At 49.0% G+C, this 22,075-nt stretch overlaps 1 protein-coding gene across 11 annotated transcripts in view; it reads right to left on the bottom strand.

Moving 5' to 3' along the window:
- The window catches only part of LOC133350176 (diacylglycerol kinase zeta-like), a 284,717-nt gene that overhangs the window by 119,030 nt on the left and 143,612 nt on the right, over positions 1–22,075 (bottom strand). For 2 of the 11 annotated variants that reach the window (XM_061564239.1, XM_061564241.1), the window contains exons 1-6: positions 20,418–20,816; positions 17,697–18,634; positions 13,568–13,703; positions 10,626–10,721; positions 7,846–7,923; positions 6,741–6,797 (exon numbers count right to left, since the gene is read on the bottom strand). In XM_061564239.1, the coding sequence (XP_061420223.1) occupies positions 6,741–6,797; positions 7,846–7,923; positions 10,626–10,721; positions 13,568–13,703; positions 17,697–18,532 (1,203 nt within the window). In that variant the 5' untranslated portion in view covers positions 18,533–18,634; positions 20,418–20,816. Of the gene's footprint in view, positions 1–6,740; positions 6,798–7,845; positions 7,924–10,625; positions 10,722–13,567; positions 13,704–17,696; positions 18,635–20,417; positions 20,827–22,075 lie in introns of those variants that run through there. The other 9 variants (XM_061564244.1, XM_061564245.1, XM_061564242.1 and 6 more) reach the window with 6 other exon arrangements.

Here is a 22,075-nt window from a genome sequence, read left to right as displayed (position 1 = left end):
CAAGACTATATTTTTCACATCCTTTTTCATCGTGACAGGCGCCGTCTTGTGAGCAAAGAGACTCAAGTCGATGGCTTTTCGATGCAACTCCAGCGGATATGCGTGTGCCCACTTGTTACGACGTTGCGCAAATGAAAGAAAAAAATAACATGAGAATTTTGTTTTCCACGAGACACCGAATCGTGTTTTGGAAATTCCCATGCTGCGATGAAATAAAATGATGAAGAGAGAAAAAGAAAAAATCAAACTCTTCACTTTTACAATTTCACGAAACAACGCGTCAATTTATACCACTCGCGAAATTTTCCAATTTCCACGGTCGATGGACCGACAAGGGGTTCCCCCCCGTCTTTGCTCAAGGTCCGCGCAAGCTCCTCTGCTCGGATCAACAAGGTCCAACGACCTTAAGCGGAGCTGCGATTGTCAACCACATTCGTGGATTATTACAAATTATTAACGCCACAAACTGCACAGAGAATCAATCGGGGGGTGTGGGGGGGGCAGGCAACGTGCTCGCATTGTTCTGTCCGTGCCGACCGTTCAAGCGGCTAACGGGGAGTACAAGCCTGGCTTATTAACATCCGGCGAGCAGCAGAGACACGTTATAAGGGTGTGCGCGCTATCTCTTCGGACAAATCGAGCCGGCTTACAAACGGCGTGCCGTGTAAGCGCTCTTCCTCCGGCACATCTCCCGACGTCACCTGCACCCCGGCAACAGTTGCCATGGCGACGCAAGACACAGAGGCACGAGATGGAGTTTACTGGTCAGAGAAAACTGTTCGTAACATATTATCCACTTAATTCTATTCGTCTTTTGTCTCACTTGCGTTTGCGAGATGCATTTTCCTTTACAATGTTTGTTGTTGCGACCACGTGATATTGTTGAATGTTAGACTGTCAAGCGTTTCAAGGGGGTTTGGTTGAATTTTGACCCTACTTCTGCCAGTTGCCTCATGTTGCTGCAGCTTTGCTCGAATAAAAGAGCACGCACAAAAGTGTTGTACTGCACTTCAACGTCAATCTCTGCGTGATGAGAATTTCAGCGTCGTAGCAGCGTGGATCAATTTGTGGGCTTAAAGCCATATGCTTAACAAACACTGGAACAGCGAGCTCACCACCACAATACCTAGTTTCCACAACGCACGGCTCATCAGCAATTCCACCACCATCACACCACCAGCTTCCACAACAGACATCTCAACAGCGAACACACCGCGCACCACAACCACCCAGCTTCCACAACGCACAGCTCATCAGCAATTCCACCACCATCACACCACCCAGCTTCCACAATGCAGAGCTCATCATCAATTCCACCACCATCACACCACCAGCTTCCACAACAGACATCTCATCAGCGAACACACCGCCACCACAATAACCTAGTTTCCACAATGCACGGCTCATCAGCAATTCCACCACCATCACACCACCAGCTTCCACAACGCACGGCTCATCAGCAATTCCACCACCATCACACCACCCAGCTTCCACAATAGACATCTCATCAGCGAACACACCGCGCACCACAATAACCTAGCTTCCACAACGCACAGCTCATCAGCAAGCTCACCACCACCACACCACCTAGCTTCCACAACAGACATCTCATCAGCGAACACACCGCCACCACAATAACCTAGCTTCCACAACGCACAACTCATCAGCAATTCCACCACCATCACACCACCCAGCTTCCACAATAGACATCTCATCAGCTGTTGGAAATCTCTACGTCTTCCCGGGACATTAAAAGTCTCGGTTTCTGTCATTTGCACGGCGATAACAACAATAATACACCACTCAAGACAATGCATTGACACGTACTTCTCCCCCTCTCATGGCACAGCGAGATATTCTTCTTCCCAAGATATGTCTTGGTTTTTTTGCACCTCGGAGATGCGACCTTAGAGGTCTCCGCCTCTCCACGACCCCCCATCATCGACTCATAAATCACCACACAAAGCATCGTCAGTGCCGCTGTGCTTTATCTCGTGCCACTGGTTGTGTGGTCACGGATAGCGCCACAGTTGGACTGGCAGGGGTCAGAGAGCAAAAACGTCTTCCTCTTGGAGGCCAGATTTGGCATCGGGCAGGCTTGAGGAAGACTGGTGAAGGAAGGCCAGCTCATTAATAAGTACACGTCACAGGCTAAGACAGACAGCCACTGCAAATGAGTTCTGCTGAATACACTGTTGCTTTTATATATATTGGGACGTGGGATGCACAGTATTGCTGTAAAGGGCAATACTGTGCAGGAGCAGCATTTTGTAGGATGTGTCAAATTAGCAGCGAGCCCTGCCCTCTGCTGGCGAATTGACAACATTGCGATGGTAGCGCCACGGTTGAACGGGGAGCGATATACAACTTGAAGGTAACGTACGCACTGATTTCATGTCGTACTGGTGAGCATAGAAGATTTTTAAAAATATGCATAATTGGCCGATGCCTTTCGAGGAATGAGCCTCGTTCGGAACAGTGCACATCAAGCGCTCAATTGCGATAAGAGATTTGCAGGCCAGAGACATTGCGCACGGCGCGATTAGCACGATGATTGTCCAACGGGGGACCTTTTTTTGCAGACGTTCTGCGGTTTTGGTTTTCATCGGCGTTTCAAAACAGGACGCAGCGTTGTAAAACATCCAAATGAGCCATTGGAGGCTCCAAAAATATCCAGGAGAACAAGCGTCCAGAATCACCATCGGCTACACACGCTCATTCCCGCTGGTGCACAGAGAAGCGCCTCACCAAAGCAATTGCGTGGCGGCAGTGCCGAGATGTTATCTCCCTCGCCTGGTGTGCAGGAGGCTCGTGGGTTTCATCCCGACCCTGAACGCCTGCTGTATATTTGGAGTTTGCGTGTCTCTCTCCCTGTAGGTCATGTGAATTTTTCTCCGGGTCCTCCGGTTTTTCGCTCCACATTTAGAATCAAAACGCGTCTAGAGTATTTGGCTGCTATAAATTTCCACGCAATAAGCCACTTTACTAAGCTATCATTTGTGGCCAGGTCGCTTCTGAGAAAGAGCTACATGGTAGCTCAGTGGGGCCTTACCTGGTCAAAATAAAAAAAAAGTATAGTTTTACGTAAGTTGCTTCGTTTCCAACAATTCTGCTACACAATGGGGGGCAGTGGCCCCCCGGAAGGGGTGCCTGAAACGCCCCCCCCCCCACCGCACGCCTTGCCCACCCCACCCTCCCCTGCCCGACCTGTGACCTGCCCTCGCTACGTCACTGGGTGCGGAGAAGTAGAGCGTGAGATGTGTCGTAAAATGGACAAGCGGACGCTTCCTCGAGAGATTTCAGTGTTCCGGTGGAATTCTCTGCAGCGGCAGCCGGCGCTGTATTCTCTGGTGGGGAGTGGGGGGGGGTGCCCACGTCGTAAAATAAGCGTGCGTTGGCAGGCCGCGGAACATCGCAGTGTCAAATGTGGACGTCATGACATCACACGGTGCTGTGCCGTCACAACGTTTGCGCGCCTGGCCACAAACATGCGGCGGCGCTTCATCACTCGAGCTCACACCTCCTCTCCATCGTTTCGTCATCTCGGTTACATCTCCCCAAATCTGTTGTCTCTGCGTCTCGGCGAGCCACATACTGCTGGTGGGCCTCTCCCCAAGGGCCTTCGCGAGCCAGATTTGGCCTTAGTGGGATTGTCAACCGAAGAACCCTGCTGTAGGGGAATTATACCCAAATAGCCGCAGGGGCCACAGCCGACTTGGCAGCTAACACCGGCATTCAAAAAGGAAACGGTGTTTTAAAAAAAAAAGTGTACGGTTTCAGTGGCACTTTATCAAGTTGTATCAGGTGCTTTTGGTTAACGCCACAAAACCGGAACGGCTGTATCGTCTCTCCTCAGTGGGGCAACGGCAAAACTGCAAAAGGTTACAGTGCCACTCATGGACACAGCTGCCGCTTGCAAACGGACGCACTCCGTGCTCCTGACTTGCCACGCTCGCAGCCATACCCATGCGGCGGCAGAGGGAAAATCGCGCGGCCGACCGACTGACTGCTCGAACCGGCAGGAGGGCAACGCGTAATTTGCGGATGACAAATGTAACAGCGCTGGGCTGCCAGGCAATAGCCTATTTCCCTCGAGACGAGCTGCGTGGCTTTCAATTCCGCCATCTGGTGGCAGCAGCAGGTTTGATAAAAACGCCACTTCGAACCGCAGTCTCGTTTACTCACTCGACGACGGCCCACGTGTGCATCTGTCGCCTCGTAAAAAAACCCACAAACAACAACGTGGAACTGAAAGCCGTGTTCCCCATCCCGCCTCCAACCCCCCCCTAATGTCCTCCCTATAGCTGCACACGTTGTGTGGAGTGACCCGCTGATTAAGGAGGTCACAGGCTCTGCTCTCCTGCCCCTGACTTCCCTCCCAACGGCCGTCCACGCTGTCGACCGTTTGTTGTAGGCCCTCGTTTGTTTCATGCCAATGTGACCACAACAATGCTCTCTTTATTGGGATGTCCACCAAGAAATTGCACCGGCTACATGTTGTGCAAATTGCTGATGCTGCCGCCAGAGTTTGTTGACAAAGTCTTAAGAAATCTGCCTTCGTCTTCTTAGTCGCCTTCAAAGTTCTACTTTGTAACTCGCAATGCGCAACAATAGTTCTCCCCCTCACCCAACCGATCTCCCGTCTCGTAACGTCCCCAGCCGTTTACTCCGTTGACGAGGCGCTCGCCAGATCGAACCGTTTCATATTCGGCTCCCAAGCCTGAGAACTCCTTAGCCACCTCAGCGACATCTGCAGATTCAGCGTCCATCGTTACATCACTCCCGAAAACGTGTGTGTTCAACAAGTCTTTTTTTGTAATATCTTTATGAACAATAAGTTGTTTTTATATCATCCCAGTTTTTCAGGGGCCTTTGTCCTGAAAGGAGCTATACGGATGCGATGTTGGTTGTTACTCAAGGCCAGGTTTAAGATATTCCTCTTCTCCCACCCTTCCACTCACGCCACGGCGGATAGAAGCGCCCCGACTAGAGAGAGCTCTGGGTGCCTACGCCTACTTTTCTTCAATCCCCAACGAACGTCGCGCCGTTTTCGCGCAGCATCTTGACACACGGTCGCATTTCGACGCCGCGCTCCGAATCCATAAACTGCACCGTGAATTGCGTGGGTAGAGTCTGCGTGTACGAGCGCACCTTTCACGCGACCCGTTTCACGAGCCTGTAAGAGCACCGTGCCGCCACCGGGGATCACGTTCGCGACCCGGATCATTGCCTTTCCACTTACTCCTCGTGGGAAAATGCGATCGCGCGATAGCTCGGCTTATTAAGTCGGACTTTATTGGTGCCAACGGTGGGATAGTCTTTCCAGCCTGCGCTTTCTAACGCAGCTGCCAACGCAGGCCCGAGAAATCAGCGGCGCTGTTGCCAACACATTCTGGCAGATGAGGCCCCGTAACACGAGCGTAGGTGGGCAGACCCACAAATGAGGCCACCTCGCAGTCAACGTTTTGGTCATCTTAATAACACAAATACGCGGTGCAATTTTGCAGATGATCACGTCGTTTTTAGAAAACATTGCTTATTTCTGCAATAAGTCAGCGGCTTGACACGTACACAAAACTAAACTCCCCATCACCATCCCAGTGCGGATGGCAAAGTCATTTGTCTGAGTACGTGGGGCACCGTGGTAATTTGTGAGCGCTTATCCCTTATCAGGAAATCTGGACACATTACCTCCCTGTGAATCAGTCTGAATTGGTGGGAATTACTAGTCACACGAAGTGCCACTCAGATGCGCTTCTGCAGCTGTCTGGAATGCTCTTCATTCTGATACTAGGAAGCCACTGGAGCTACACACACTTTCAAATCTTGATTGAAAACTCATCTCTTTAGAACTGCTTTTTTGTGTTTGGTTTTTTGTTCTTCCCCCGCACCTCCGATTACCACAGTTGGCTACGTATGGTGCGAAAGAAGTTCAACATACATACGTACACTTTGCGATTCTACTAAATCTAACTATTGCCTATACGTACATACAGGTTACATTTTATACAATAATGCCTGCACGTAAACTACTGCCAGACTTTAAATAGAGTGCTCTTCCCAATGATGTCTGCTATTTTTATATCGGTTAACAAGCCTAATGTTGCTGATGAGAACTTCAAGGTCAAAACCGATCTAGCCCTTACTTGCTTGCTTGCAAGGACGACACTGCCAGACAAAATTGGCCTGCAAAGCCAACAGGCCCATGAACCGAAACATATCTTGCAAATAAAACATGTGGAGAGACGCGGAATTTCTGCTCGTATACGCTTTCACATACACGAAGACAAAATAACGTGCGCACGCATCGAAGCTGCACAGCGTATCACGCGTGCGACAAACCGGCGCATACAGCATTCCCTCGTTATGCGCGAGGGATACGTTCCAGAGATGCTCGTGAATAGAAAATGTCGCCGATAATGATATTGACCTAATTAATTACTTACCTTAAATTAATACATACGCCATTAAACACGCGAACATTTTCATAATAACACATCTGTTTACCTCGTCATTTTCTCTCTCGTCACTTTATCTCTCATCGCTTTCTTCCTCTCCCCCTCTCTCAGCGCAGCAGTCCTTGTCGAGTTACAGATGCGATTCGCTGGGCAGCCAAAATAGCGGATAGCCCAAGTTCACAAATAACGAGGGGAATTACTGCGTAACAAATCGCACAAATGACTCACGGCACAAACAGCCCCCCCCCCACCCAGAGTGGCGGGTCGACGCACAACACCCACCTCTCGGATGTTCCTGCAGCCCGCTTCACGGAAGGTGGGTTTGCAGCGGAAATTTATCTGCAGGAAACAAAAGGCAAGAACACCGAGCCTCCCACACATCCTCCTCATCCGAATGCAGGCGGACGTCTCAAATAGGACGGCTCAACAAAGGCGCGCGCTTAACAATGCCCCCGCCGGACGCAGGTTCCGTACGCACCGGCCCGACCGCCCATCTCCATCGCGTCGAGCATCGCTGCTGCCCGAGACGAGTTCGGAAAAGAAGTTGCGGGTGGACTTTGAACGCCGAGTTGTAGGTCAATGGATGATTATGATGATGTGAGTGTTATGAGGTGAATAGTTGAGAAATGATGTTACAGTCAGTTAGAAATGGTTATACAATTACAGTAAAACCTTGGATTGCGAGCATAATTCGTTCCGGAAGCATGTTTGTAATCCAAAGCACTCGTATATCAGTTGTGATCACGTGACGCTCGGCAGACAAAGCGTATACACGTACTACTCGTATTGCAAGACCTCGCTCGTTTATCAAGTTAATATTTATTTTAAAAAATTACAAAACACAATCGTGTTATGGAACGACCCCCGAGCACTTACCCGCAGGAGGATTTCACCGCTCTGCGACTCAGTGGACATCCTCATCGAATTATTCAAAGATATGTTTTGTACATCAAAGTGACAACTGTTAAACAAGTTTAACATATTTCTTTAAACTGCAATTAATTTTAGAAAAACAATGAATTGTAATTTAATTTCATGATCTGTTATATAACTGCAGACACAGGGACAATCTATACCTGTCAACCCATAAGGTTTATCTGTATTCTTGTACAGGGAAATTTAGTATTCAGGTCCATACCCGCGTACAGACGTTTCAATGCGGGCACAAAATAATAATTTTGTCTATTTGTTTGTGTTTCTCTCTTGTGATGGGACTTGGTAGGATGAACGTTGAGATTTATAAGGGCACGGAGTGACCAATAAGGTCTGAATTGGTCTGTAACAAGGTAGGTGCTGATAAAGGGTTGACAGGTATGGCAATCGTCGCTGGTTCACACGCATTCCCACCGAGGCTCAGAGCAGCGCTGCAGCCCCACACAGCACTCACTTTGGCCAGCTGATCAATGCAGGCCACGTGCACAACTATCTTACATGCGGCACACTTTTTCCTTGGCAGAGATTTCTGCTAAAAAACGACAAAGGGGAGAGAAATACAACGGTGAGCGACGATAACAAGAGTTTGTACACGTATCGACCAACGACTCCCGACTTCCAAGCACACGCAGACAATGACTACGTTTCACCTTTACCTCGGAGGCACCTGAGGCCATAAAACGATCCAACCGTGGCTGCAAGGGACCATTTCAAATTCTCCCACTGGGAACACCAAATAATGCTACAAGTTTACACAATAGACCTGACTCCATGCCTTGTTGTTGGTGAATGTTCCCATTTTTCCGGGGGGGGGGGGGGAACCCCGCGAAATTTTACACCACCACCGCCAGCTACACAAACCGCCCAGGTGACACGATTCGGCCCATATAGTCGGGATGCGAACCAGGTCCTCAAGTGGGAACGAAAAAGCTGTTCGAGAAGAAGGATGCTGTGGAAATGGCGCAGGTGCCTCGCGTGAGCCTTAACTCGGAGGAAGCACAAGAGGGCACTCGTGTAACGTTTAACGCTGGAATTCGACGGGGGGCGAAATCTTATTTGTGGATACGCGCGACGGCTGCCAAACAACGCACAGAGGCCTTCCGATATTTATTAAAGCTTACGGTTGTGAAAAGCGCGTAATTTCTCCCGAAAATGATGCACGAAAATTATGCAAAGGCGTATCTAATGAGCGAAAACATTAAACGGGTAGATTTCTTGTTATTTTTATCCCAAAAAAAACGGAGCGGCAACCTTTTCGGCACACGGTGACCTCTCCGCGCCCCTTACGTAATAACAAAATGCCACAGCTTTAATTATAATCCGTGACCCGAGCACGAGAGGTGCGTAAGCGGCCAATCGGGAAAACAGCGGCTCCAGCCCACGTGCTCCACGCACAGCGGCGGCGAAAGTGACGGTGGCGGCCAGCATTCCCCACACACCGCCTCTCCGGGTGTCGCCGCACGCCACTTTTCCAAGACGATAAGACAAAAGTACCGAAGGGCACAACGTCACGCACGTGTTGAACCAACAGCAACGCCGTGCCCCGGACACCATAAGCTCCACGCGGGCCCTGTTAGCTTATTTTCAATTCCACGTTAACGTGGGCTAGGAATGAAAGTGAACGCAGCAGTCTATCTAGCGGACATCTGTGAAAACTACTGGACATCTGTGAACAAGAGCTTTATAGCTCATCGGATTCCTCCAGTATAAATATTCTGATTCTGAAAATATTCTATATTTTATTTCACAGGTGCAAAATTAGTTAGCGGTATTACAGCTGCGGGCAAATAGTTCCTCGCGGATATTTAGTTTTCTCTCTGCGTGTGTCACCCCTCTCTTTAAGACATTTAAACATTTGCAGATGTCCTATATTGGAAGACATCCCAGGCACGCCGGCGTGCCGTTAGCACTGAAACTAAGACAGATGGCGCCTCTTTCCCATGTGCAAGTGTGAGGGTCACGCACCACAGGACACCATTCCACGTGCACCCATTCTGAAAGACGGCATTTGTATGTCATTTCATAGCCAATTACCTTCCCGCGCCAGCGATCGCCATTTTTGGAATTGAAATTTAAAGTGTTTAGATGGATGGTTTAATTGGAATACTGTACTCTGCTTAAAGTGTCCTATGTTTCATATTTATGCACTTTCAATTGCTTTACACAAATATGTAATGATGGTACGCTAATATTTTTCCTTTGCGATTTACATCAGGACTGTTTAACGCATTGTCGAGAGAGATGTGTTTATAATTGTATTCGAAGCATGTGTGACGTGCCGGACAAAACATGTTGTGCCGTACGGCTTCCCAGCGCGTCGTCGGATGGCGTCGCTTCACATTCCCTTCCTGAAGAAGCTCCCAAGTGTGTGGAGCGAAAACGTAAGATACCGTGCCGAGCGACGCGCGAGAGCACAACCCGAAAACACTTTGTGCGCGAGCTATGTGGAGGCCGTCGAAGTGCGTGGATTGTTCAAATCAACTGTACGTGTGTATTTTGATTTAAAGCTTTCGAGACTGCAGGGATTTATATTCTTGGTTCTTTCGGTAAAGTCACGTAGAAGGAAAATAATAAAAGAATACAAATATAAAAAAATAGTGTTTTATATTTTAATTATTTTATTATTTCCCTTCTACGTGACTTTACCGAAAGAACCAAGAATATGTACGTGTGTATATTGAACTTCTTTCGCACCGCACATAGCCAACCGTCCTAATCGGAGGTGCGGTGGGGCGGGGAAAGACAACGTTTGTTTCACGGAAAATCCCGCTCAGCCCGTATCGGTGGCAACGGCACGCAGCCACGAAACATGTTTTATTTCAACAGGTAAGACCCACAGAGCTGTATAGCTCTCTTTCAGAAGCGACCTGGCCACAAAATGATAGCTCAGCAAAGTGGCTTATCACGTGTAAATTTATAGCAGCCAAATACGCTAAACGCACATTTCTAAATGTGGAGGGAAAAACCAGGAGAAAAATCCACGCGGCCACGGGGAGGACACGCAAACTCCAAATATACAGCAGTCAGGGTTGGGATTAAACCCACGACCTCCTGCATAACAGGTGAGATAGTTAACATCTGGCCACCGTGGCACCCATTTGCACGACCCAAACAACCGAGTCAGTTTGGCGAAGGCACGTACATCATGTGGGTGTGTGCGCGTGAGTGCGACGTGATAAGGTGGGGGGTTACACGGGGGGGGGGGGGGCGGTGGGGGGCACCAATGTTACTGACCGCTGTCTTCGCCATGCAGCTCTCCTCTCCCACGTAGCACACGTCGCCCGACACGCTGGCGTCGTACCACAGATGCTCCCCAACGGAAGCGTTCTCCTGCGTGCAGATGAGACGGTGGGGGGTGCGGGATGACGGGAGGGGGGCAGGGGGAAGACACAGGAACCAAACAAATATTAGTTGTCAATCTATGGGACCTTATTTGGCAGTATAAAAAATAATGAAAAATAATAAAAAGGTTTTACCCTTCCTGGCAACAAAACAGATGTTTCAAAGACAATGCATATATCATCAGAGCATTTTTGTTTGCATGTTTTGCCACAAGTACGTGTGGTTAACGCAGATTCGATGCCTTGAAAAATGTATCTATTTGAACATCTTAGGACCTGTTTTATTGCCAGAAAAACTAAAACCTATTCTTGTTTTTCATTCTTATCTGTCAAAGTTGCCGCTTCAGTGAACTTACAACGTAAAATAACACGTTATTAAAGTAATAGGGGGTGTGTTTGTCTTTGCGCTGCGACTTGGAGGAAAGTTGGGTGCTGTCAAATGATGGACTCACTGGGGGTGCAATGAGTTATCGGCGTTCGGAGATTCTCGTTTTATCACGTCGTTCCGTGAACATGCGGGTTGTCTGAGGTGTAACGGAGTCTTCTCATTGTGTGCACATGGCTAAGTGTTCGATAAAGTTACATATGAAAAAAAAACTAACATCACTCTTTTCGTCAGTTGCCAATCTCATTGCATTGACCAATGAAACCCAGTCGTCTGAAAAGTCACGACCTGTATACGGCAGAAGCTCTCCTAATGACGATAATTGGTTCCACGGAACCGGTCATCAGGTGATTTGGTCGTTCAGCGAGTCGAGGAAAAACAAGTAAAAGGCTTAAATCGTCGTGATAGCATCAAAAGTTACCCTTTTTCACCCAAAAAAAACGTACTTTATAATATTTAAACAATGGATATTAATACATAAAGATACTAACAACATTATAAACACATCATAATTTAAATAACATAGTTAATCAATGCATTAATTAATATTTACTGTACCTACAACAGCCCGTCGTGAACAGGGGAATGGTCGGTAAGCGAACACATTGGGCTCTATGGAAGCACTACACTACTATACACTACACTATACACTACACTATTATACACTACCCTATACACTACTATACACTACACTACTATACACTACTATACACTACACTACTATACATTACACTACTATACACTACACTATACACTACACTACTATACACTAGTATACACTAACCTATACACTACTATACACTACACTATACACTACAATACTATACATTACACTACTATACACTACACTACTATACACTACACTACCATACACAACACTATACACTACACTACTATACACTACACTATACACTACACTATTATACACTACCCTATACACTACTATACACTACACTACTATACACTACTATACACTACACTACTATACACTACACTACTATACACTACACTATACACTACACTACTATACACTAGTATACACTAACCTATACACTACTATACACTACACTATACACTACAATACTATACATTACACTACTATACACTACACTACTATACACTACACTACCATACACAACACTATACAGTACACTACTATACACTACACTATACACTACACTATTATACACTACCCTATACACTACTATACACTACACTACTATACACTACTATACACTACACTACTATACACTACACTATACACTACACTACTATACACTAGTATACACTAACCTATACACTACTATACACTACACTATACACTACAATACTATACACTACTATACACTACACTACTATACACTACACTACTATACACTACCATACACAACACTATACACTACACTACTATACACTACACTATACACTACACAAAGTGGGCTCCGTGGAGGCCCGTCGTTAAACAATTAGTTGTTAACAGGGGTGATCGTTAAGAGGGGTTTCCACTGTATCTCTCCCACCAACAGAAATCAATCATATATACGTCTAGATTTAGAAAGTCTACGCAGATCCTTTCCAATGTGTTTCCCGGTCGTGCCACACACGTGTTGGACATGCTGCTCTCCACGTGCTGGCTTCTCGAGGAATGTGAAACGGAACGTGCCACAGATCGTTTGCCAAACAACACGCAGCACCAACCCGCAAACACGAGCCGGACAGCACAGCGGCGAGAACCTACGCAGCGGGATATAAAATTATATCCACGTTGATTCTCAAGTGACGGTGACACAAAGGGTCATTCCATTCCACATTCCTATGGCGCCCGCCACAGAAACGTGGACTTTCCACCCAATTGCTCAGGGCCACCAACAACAATGAAGACTACCCCAGTTCTTACTTGGTCAATCAGACACCAACAGAACAAATCTCATTAGATCATTGGCAAAGTCCAAATAATGTATTCGTTGGTACCACTTGAGATGACAATGCTTTAGTTGTACCAACATCTTTAAAATTACCAAAAGAAGTAAATTTTGTTAATATATATATTTTTAGCAGATATATTATCACATAAGCCACCGTTTATTAGTTGTACACAGACTCTGGTTTCACTAAGTATGTTTGTTGAATTTATTTCGCACCGTACATGACCAGCTTCATGTTTGTTTTTACTTCTTTCACACCATACGTAGCCAACCGCACTAATTGGACCTGCGGAGGAAGCACAACAAACTAAACACAAAGAGCAGTTCTCAAGAAATCTGTTTTAAATCTAGATGATTTAAAAGTGCACCGATCCAGTGGCTTCCGAACGTCAGAATTGAAGAGCGTTCCAGACGGGCCGCGAAAGCGCATCTGAAAGCGCGCGTGGCGGTGAACGTGCGATGCAGCGGACCACATCGCCCCGCACACACCGATAAGTAGCCAAGTGAAATGCGCGAGGGACGTACGTTCCAGTCGACAATGCTGCGTGCCTCTCTGTCCGTGGGGTCCTTGGGCGCAGTGGAGGGGAGGCAGGCGGGGGGCCCAGGGCCGATCAGCGACACGGGGGCCAGGTGCTGCATGCCCGACCTAGAGATGGCCTTCCTGCATGCAGCGCGAGGCACACACACACACGCACGCACGCCCACGCGACCGTCAGCTCGCTCGCGCTCACATGCCAGTGGCTCACGGCTCGCACCTCGACACAGTTGCAGAGCACAGGGCCCAAAAAGGTATCAAAACGTCAAGCTGGAAAGCGGCCCCATCCCAGTTGTAATGGATAAAGAGTGAACGCGTCTTAGGTTGAACAACGTTACAAACACTTGCGGGTAAAAGACGATGGGAGGGAGCAGTGCGGGGGAAGAAGCAGGGATAGAAGTGTAGTGACTTGCAGTGTGGTGGTTAAACAGTGTGGACAAGAAGACATCGTGGGACGATTTCAGTTAATCTACACAATGTTAATAATAATGCATAAGCATTTTAAAGTGTCGCTTATGAAATATTCATCTCACAATCGTTGAGGAACCACGGACATGCTGGAAGGCAGCTTAGACGGTGCCAACAATCGCCCAAGCTCTGCAGTCCTCCACATATGCAGATGTTTTCAGAAAATCAATGAGCGTTTACACACGTGGGACGAAACCGCAGTTACTGGGGAAAAAAACACCACGTCCAGAAGGGACAGATGATATGAGTCTGCACTTTAATGTGCCACCTTCTCCTGGTGGGCCAGGGTATGGCAACTCGACGTCCGTGGCAAGGGAGTATCACGTTTGTGCGGTGCAGCAACCCTCGCCCACACAACGCTGGATTACAGACGTGTGCCCAATGTTCTTGTTGTCGTTGTCAGCCTGTAGCTCTCCACTGCGGGGCAAAGGGCCCCGCCACCCACAATTACCTCCTATTCCTTCCTTTCCTCATTCGCGCCTGTCCAACTGCAGCCCTCCGAGCCGTTTGATTTCGGGTTTAACCACCACGGCGCAAAACCAAACGCTTCTCTTCACCCCCCCCCCCGCCCACCTGCCTCCCATCGTTTCTTTCCCCACGTTGAAACGTATAAACGTCTAAACATCTAAACGTCTACGTGTGGCACCTGTTTTGTTGCTGGCCACTTGGCGTTTCTGGGCCTCTGATTCCAATGCTCGGCAATCGTGATATGAAAAACAAAAAACTTGCCAAAGCGGAGCCACCCCCTCTTTTGCACGATGACTAAAACCAATATAAAGACGGACAAAGACGTATTCACAAATCAGTAGGTAATCACCGGCACTATGTCTTTCGTTTAAGCAACGAGTTAGCGAAATTCTCGAGCTGCTGCAGCCGGCATCCCAAGTGCAAGTCGAATAAACCGCAACTAATGCTCAGATATTGCAATTACAAAAACAAAACAAACTGCGCATGAAGGTTAAGCAACACCACCCCCAAAACCTCTATTACCAAGCGCACATGGCGACAAATAGATGCGATCTGCATCCAGACTGAAACCAGCGTGACAACATTCAAAGTAAACTAAACAATAAATGAAATCGCAAACGAGACGTAAATCAAAACACCGCACGGGTGCACTCCTGACATCCCGAGGATGGGGCGGAGATTACTCCCTTCCCCAAAGCGAGGGGCTTGCTATGCGCAGCCGAGCCGGTCGCGAGCCAGCCGTGACAGCCGAAAGCGGCCGCTTCTCTTTTTCAAAGATCGAACGCAGCTCCTCCGACAGCAGACATCGGCGCGCTGCAAATACCACGCCGGGCCACGGGCACGGTCCCAACGATGCCGCCTCCCGCCCCCCTCCTGCCAACGTGCGCACACGCACGGGGGCGTTCGTGAGGGCGACTGCGAGAACGGTAAAACATTCAACGGCGACTCTGAAAACGATCGCCACCGGTGCCGACGCGGTCGCGACGCGTGCTTGCTAAGAAGCGTGGCGAGCGAGCGAGCGATGAAAACCTGCGACACACAAGACGAGATTGAAAAATTAATGACGGTGATTAATTTTAAATGGCCCTGATGACATAGCTCATTCTTTTTAAGCCTCCTTAATAAACAATGAAAATGCTAGTTTCCATGCAGCCTGCGGCTGAGGGTACAGTTTCCCGTACGGGCATCTGAAAGCGCAGGGTGGAAGGGCTGCCAAAGTGAGGAGCATTCTGCTGGATGATATTGGTCTGGCAGGCCAATTAGGCCCATAAGACTAAAACATTTCTTTTTTCACACCTATATGTGGAGACACAGATCGAAATTCTGTTTAGCCATAATGCTCCACAACAACACACCACAGTTTGTATCATGTGCTTTTTTGGTATTGAATAGGACCACAGCAGTTTATATGGAGGGCTCTTGCTAAACAACGTCAAGTAGCCAAACAGCATTTACATAGCAAGCCTGACACTGCTGATGAGACCCAGAAGGTCGAAACCGGCCCAGAGTTTCCGGGCTTATACAAATGCTGCTGTTGAATGTTTTGCATCCCGATTAGCACGATTGGCTACGTACGGTGTGCAAGAAGTTCAAACATAAATGGTCTACAGAAAGCCAGTAGGCCAACGAACTAAGACATATTTTGTATTTACATGTGTAGACCGAGAAGCGAGCTCTGCTTGTGCGGGCTCAGCACGCAAGTCAGATTACCCGCTCCCAGCTCTCGTACTGGAGGGTCCGCAGATCACAACGGCGCTTGCTCGTGGATGCACGGACTGTGAGCAGAGAACGAACCGACCTCAAGCGCACCCACCACCCTGACTCGCACCAATAGGCAAAAATAAATAACAAACTTCTAAACGCTCAAATTTGATCGTGCGTTTTAATGATGGTCACTTCGTGCTGGGGAAACTTGGCCGCCCAGTTGATTCAGATACCAGCGTTTGTCGGAAAATCCTCTCTTCATTGCATCCGTGGTTGTAGATATCAAGACTTGATAGGCCAGTGGAACAACTGCAGCTGGTGAGCACCTATTAAGGCCAGCATGGCGCACGAGGGGCGGAACTGTGGTCTGCGCCACACCTGAACGCTTTATTTCTCCAAAATGGTGATGTTTACACACCGCATCAGGTACTCGTTCATTTCTGAATCTAATCTAGGGAAGGCCCACAGCCTATTTAGATATTCTTGGCCATGGCTGCAAATGGGAATTCAGGTCATGGGTTGGAAGTGCAGTACGATAACCACTCGTGCCACAGTTCCCCACGAATAATATTGATATGAACATGCACGTATCACGCATTTCAACACACACACACATAAAGTGCAGAGTAGATATCGTACGTACGAGGCATAGGCAACATGTACCTGGAACCCAACGTGGCTATGTGTCATGTCCAAATAACGTGAACGATATTTTGAACTGCATCTTTGGAAAGAACAGACAGCTATGAAACAGACTAAAATAAGCACACTCGTTTGCGTGGTTGAGATATACGGGGGTAGAAATGTACTGTATATTTTGGCTGCTAGAGGTCATATTACAATATCACACGTTTTGGCAAAGGAAGGGAAATATAAAAAGAAACCACGATTATTAAATTATTATGCCCCAAGTAGTACAGGCATTTTCGCACAGAAGAATTCGACCAAAGCGTGAGACAAAAAAGCAACTGAAATAAATTCCACAATTGACCGCATTCACCTCAACACCACAGCCACAAAGTGTCTGCGGAGGTCCCATACGGTAATAAGGAATTACAATCGGACAGCAGTTTGAGCTGCGTGGTCGAATGTTGGGAATTACTGCTGCAGCACCCCAAAATACCAAAACGCTCAAGCAATCTTCGATGGAAAGAGGCGCGCGGAGCAAGCTCACGCGCCCTAGATGCTGGCCACCACCTGGGATGACGCTCTGAAACCTCGATGCGACGTGCGTCGCCAACGCCGCGGTGGGCACGTGGAGGTTAAGGAGGGATGAAACTAGTGTCATGCAATCTTCATACTACCAAGTGCGTATGTGTGCGCGCGCGGGTATGTGCCTAGTATTATTGACCACGTTCAAACAACTATAATAAATTTGCACTGGATGATACATGTAAGGACACATTGTTATATCCGGCAATTGCTGCACAAATTATAGCGATAACCAGGAAAATACTGATTTAAAATTCCAGCACCAACCTGTGCACAACATGAGGTGCCTCATAAAGGGCGGTGGCCGACTTCACGGCCGGCTTACGTCTAAGGCAACGGCCTGACTTTTTGTGGACCAGCTTCCATCTGGGCTTTCCTCTCAAACCCGATGCCGTTTCCTCCGCCGCCGACGCTTGTCCAGGGTTGCGCGTACATTTCGTCGCAAACGGCAAAGGAGGGGGAGACGCCGAGGATGGTTCCGGAGAACTCGCCGGCCCTTGATGGGCCTCTACGCGACCAATCGTCTCCCCCTGTGTGTTTCCCCCCTCGTCCGCTCTAGTCCTGAGGACGAAATCGAACCCCTTTTCCGAGCCGTAGTCCCAGTCGCTCTCGCACAAGCTGCCGCTGCTGCTGCTGCTGCTGCTCGCGTCCCGACGCCGGCAGGCCTCGGCGGCGTCGTCCTGCGCCCCCTCCGGCCCCTGGCAGCGCGCCTCGTTCTTGGGGCCGCCGGAGGCGTGCGACGGCACGAGGAAGCGCGGGTTAGCCCAGAGCGGTGCCGTGCTGGAGCGCCGGCGCTGTCGCGAGCCGCGTTGCCCCGACTTCATGAGCCGGGAGAGCAGCGTGGAGCCCTTCGCCTTGGCTGCCCTGCTCTTGGCGTAGCGCGCCTGACCCACGAGGCTACAGCGCCTCCGTTGGGCGAGAGGCCCGGACAGAACACGGTCCTGCGACAGGGGCCTGCGGCCCGCGGAAAGGCCGCCGCCGCCGCCGCTGCAGCAAGCCAGCTCGCCTTCGGGGCTGCTGCAGCCGGCGCCGGGCGGAAGCCGCTTGCGCCGGGAGGCCCGTCGCAGCTGCAGCACGATGTGTCGCTTGAAAAATGCCTCCATGGCTCTCGGGGGCAGCAGCAGTGAAGCGGCGGAGGTTCAAGGGCCTCCGTCCATCTAGGATAGCGAGCGCCCAGCGTGACGGGCGCCTGCCTGGACTTTAGACTGGAGGAAGGAGAGCGCTCGTGAGGGATCGGACGGAAGTGCAACGGAAACGCAAAATGTTTTTGCTGATTTTTTAAAATGAGCCAAATACCAGAAATGTGTTTTTTTTTTAATCAGGTAACATATTGATTTTGTTTGTGCTCCTAATCGTTGGCTTTGTTTGTAAATGGGGGTTTGGTTTCACAATGCATTATTAAAATAAATAAACCGTGCATTTGGATTTCCTAATAATGTACCATGCCAAAAAGAAGCGCATCTATTACAGCCGTGGTATTTAGTTTCAGTTATATTACTGGATTACTCGATTACACGTATCACCAGTTTGTGTTCAAACTTACTTACACTGTCGACATTTATTTATTCTGCACACTTGTAATGTGCATAAACTGGTCCACATACATTAATAAAAATGCTCACATTTATCTACAGACAACACTCTCTAGCCTTGCTCTAAACCCACTCCCTTTTCGATCTGCGACAATGCGATGCACTTATCCTCGCTCGTATTTACACTCAAAAAGTGCCCGCTATGACCACGCCGTCAGATTTTTAAACGTAAAATAAAATTGCCCGATGGCTGAGTGGAACAACGGGGCGACATTCATTCCCACAAAGGCCATCGTTCCGCCAAAAAAATTAAAACATTTCCATCCAAATGTCACTCGTCTGGATTTCTGAGCATTTACTGCCAGCTCCAAATGTGCTTGGACGTGACAACCCAGAACGGCTAAATTCCGTGTAATTACGAGGCAAATTAAATGCTAACCTGGATCTCGACACAACGGCTCAGGACCATTAATGTCAAAGAGAAACCTCATGCGCGCATATTTTATTTCACATTTAATTCGCATGCCTGAGGCATAAACACGGCCTCGCTGGAGGACCGTATTTCGAAGGACGCTGCCAAATTTGGGCCTGGAATTTTTACAAAAGTAATCACCCACACAATTACCGCTCGTGGTGTAGGCGGGCGGGCGGGCGGGCGGGCCGCGTCTTTGGCGCTCCTTGCCGCTATGATATTGTCCACAGCAGTAACGCGCGAACGTAATATAGCCAACAGCCGCCCAGATACCAAGGCAAACAAGGGTAGGCACTTAAAACGACTGCGCAACGGGGATGTGTGTTTACAAAAGACGCGAGGGCGGGCATTTATCGTCGACGTTCGGAATGAGCCGGGCCGTGAGGCTCGCAAGCAAGGTTCGCCGAGAGCCCAAATTACCTCGGGTAACGTTTTAAGGACCCCGGCACGTACATTATTTGAAAAACTACGTGGACCAAATTATGAAGGCTGCATTAGTATAAACGAAATGCTCGACAGTGTGAGAGAGGGGGGAGTTTCCATTTTTTCTATTTTCATAGTTCCTCAATTTTGGCTTAAAGTAACACTGTCCTGCAACAGGCAAGGCAGCTGCAGACCACTTTTTTTTTTGACCCATTTCAAACGTTATACAAAACATGGGAAAATCCTGCACGATTTAGAATTACTGCTGCAGCACTGGATTATCATTATTATTATACGATTAGATGCGAGCGAGCGTCGTAGCATCGTCGAGTTTCCATAGGATCGGCTCCAAAAACAGCACATGACTAAGAGATGACTGTAAATGTCAAAGCAAAAAAAAAACTCAAGCGTAAAAGCTGCCTTTCTAAATTAAGAGTTCATTTCAAGGAACGTATTGATCATTCGGTTCTGGAGAATCGGCGGGCACATGACACAAGCGCCTGCACATGGAGCACCTCACACACACACGCACAAAAAAACAAGCGACATGTCACGACTCACCTCGCTGTAAGCGTCCCACGCACATCGCGAACGTCCGTCCGGAATTAGCGGCGACAATTCAAAAATACTGCGCCGAAACGCGCAACTCGCCAGTTACTTTTTCCAACAAGAGCCGGGTTGGGTGGCGGCAGGTCTTTTCCACACTCTGATGAGACGGGCAGTCGGTTCGGTCTCTGCGGCAATATTTTCGAGACGTGGCGTGTTTCCTATTATGACCGCTCATGTGCAGAGCACACTTCTGAGTCGAGCCCTTCGCAGTAAACGCACGCACCCCGCCGCGCTTACTCACTTAGTCCGAGCATACAGTACGTCTAAATATACTCCCGTGTATGGCACGCAAGTATAATTACAGCACATTAAATATACCGCGGGACGTACGGACTGGGGGGGGGGGGATGGGGATAAAACAATTGCTACTTCGTTTGCAGCGAATAAATAATGAACGCTAAAGAATTACGGTGCTTGACCGTAAATAACAAACCCAAAAAAAAACCGTAAAAAGGCAGCAGGCAGCAACGACGACGCCAAAACGGGTCTCTCTATCAATCGCCGGCCGTTCGAGATCGCTGGAGGGACTCGGGCTGCTCGGCTACGGTGCAGCAGGCAGAGCGGCGAGGTCGGCGTCGAGTCCAGCTCTGCCCCGGGGCTCTCTCTCGCCGCCGCTACTGCCGCCGCCGCTCAGTGACGCACGCCGCCGCTGCCGCCGCTGCTGCCGATGCCGAGAGACGGAAATAGCCCTGGACGGGGCAACCGACAGGGGAGAGATGGAGGGTGAAGGCGCGGCATCGCCGCCGCTGCTAAGAGAGAGACGTGGGGATGAGCGCGCTTTCCACTCAAACCCAACCAAGCCAACACCCCCCCCCACCAACTCTCACAACGGCCAGTGAAATAACTACAGCAACAACAAAATGTATCCAAAAAATCCTCTTTGCAGAGTTTGCGGTGTTTCAACGCTCTCCGCTCCGACACAAAACACTCCTGAGGCAACAAAAATAAAAAGGTCCCACACGGACGTACAATAAAGACAAAGATCCCCCCCCCATACAGCCTGAAACGACTCATGGAGCACTTACGAAGGCCAGCACGGCTTACGAGGTGGCGGGTGGCAATCACCGGGCCCGGCCGCCTTTGTCTCCCGCGTGGCGACGATTACACATCGCACCAGGGGGTCATTTATAGGCCGAGTTGACCTCGGGTTTGCCCAAGACCGGTTAAGATATTTGTCACTGTGTTGGCCGTGGCGGGAATCGAATTTGGACCACCGTGTTTGTAGCGTAGCACGCTAACAATTGTGCCACCGCTACCAACACAATACATACACAAAGACCAAGATCTCGTGTCTAGCATGCAAGAATTGCTGTGGCAAGTGCTGTTAGCGAGTAGCACCTATGAAAGCTGGCGTGGCGGACAAGGGAGTGGTGTAGACAATCCACCTTGGTTTCCCGAGTGCTGATGTTAGCACCACTTTAGCAGGTACTAATTTCATGGCTGAGTTGACCAAGGGGAGGCCCAGGACCAGTTTGGACAATCACCGATGTAAGCTGTGGCCGGGAATTCGAACTCGGTTTGATCGGGTTCCGAAGCCAGCGCAGTTAACCACGAGGCCACCACTCCTCCACATGCGCACACGCACACACTCACATAACCCACCCGGCTAA

The sequence above is a fragment of the Lethenteron reissneri genome, chromosome 33, assembly GCF_015708825.2.
Source record: "Lethenteron reissneri isolate LAM-NWPU_2019-01 chromosome 33, ASM1570882v1, whole genome shotgun sequence".
Classification (NCBI taxonomy): domain Eukaryota; kingdom Metazoa; phylum Chordata; class Hyperoartia; order Petromyzontiformes; family Petromyzontidae; genus Lethenteron; species Lethenteron reissneri.
This window is presented reverse-complemented; position numbering and strand designations above follow the sequence as displayed.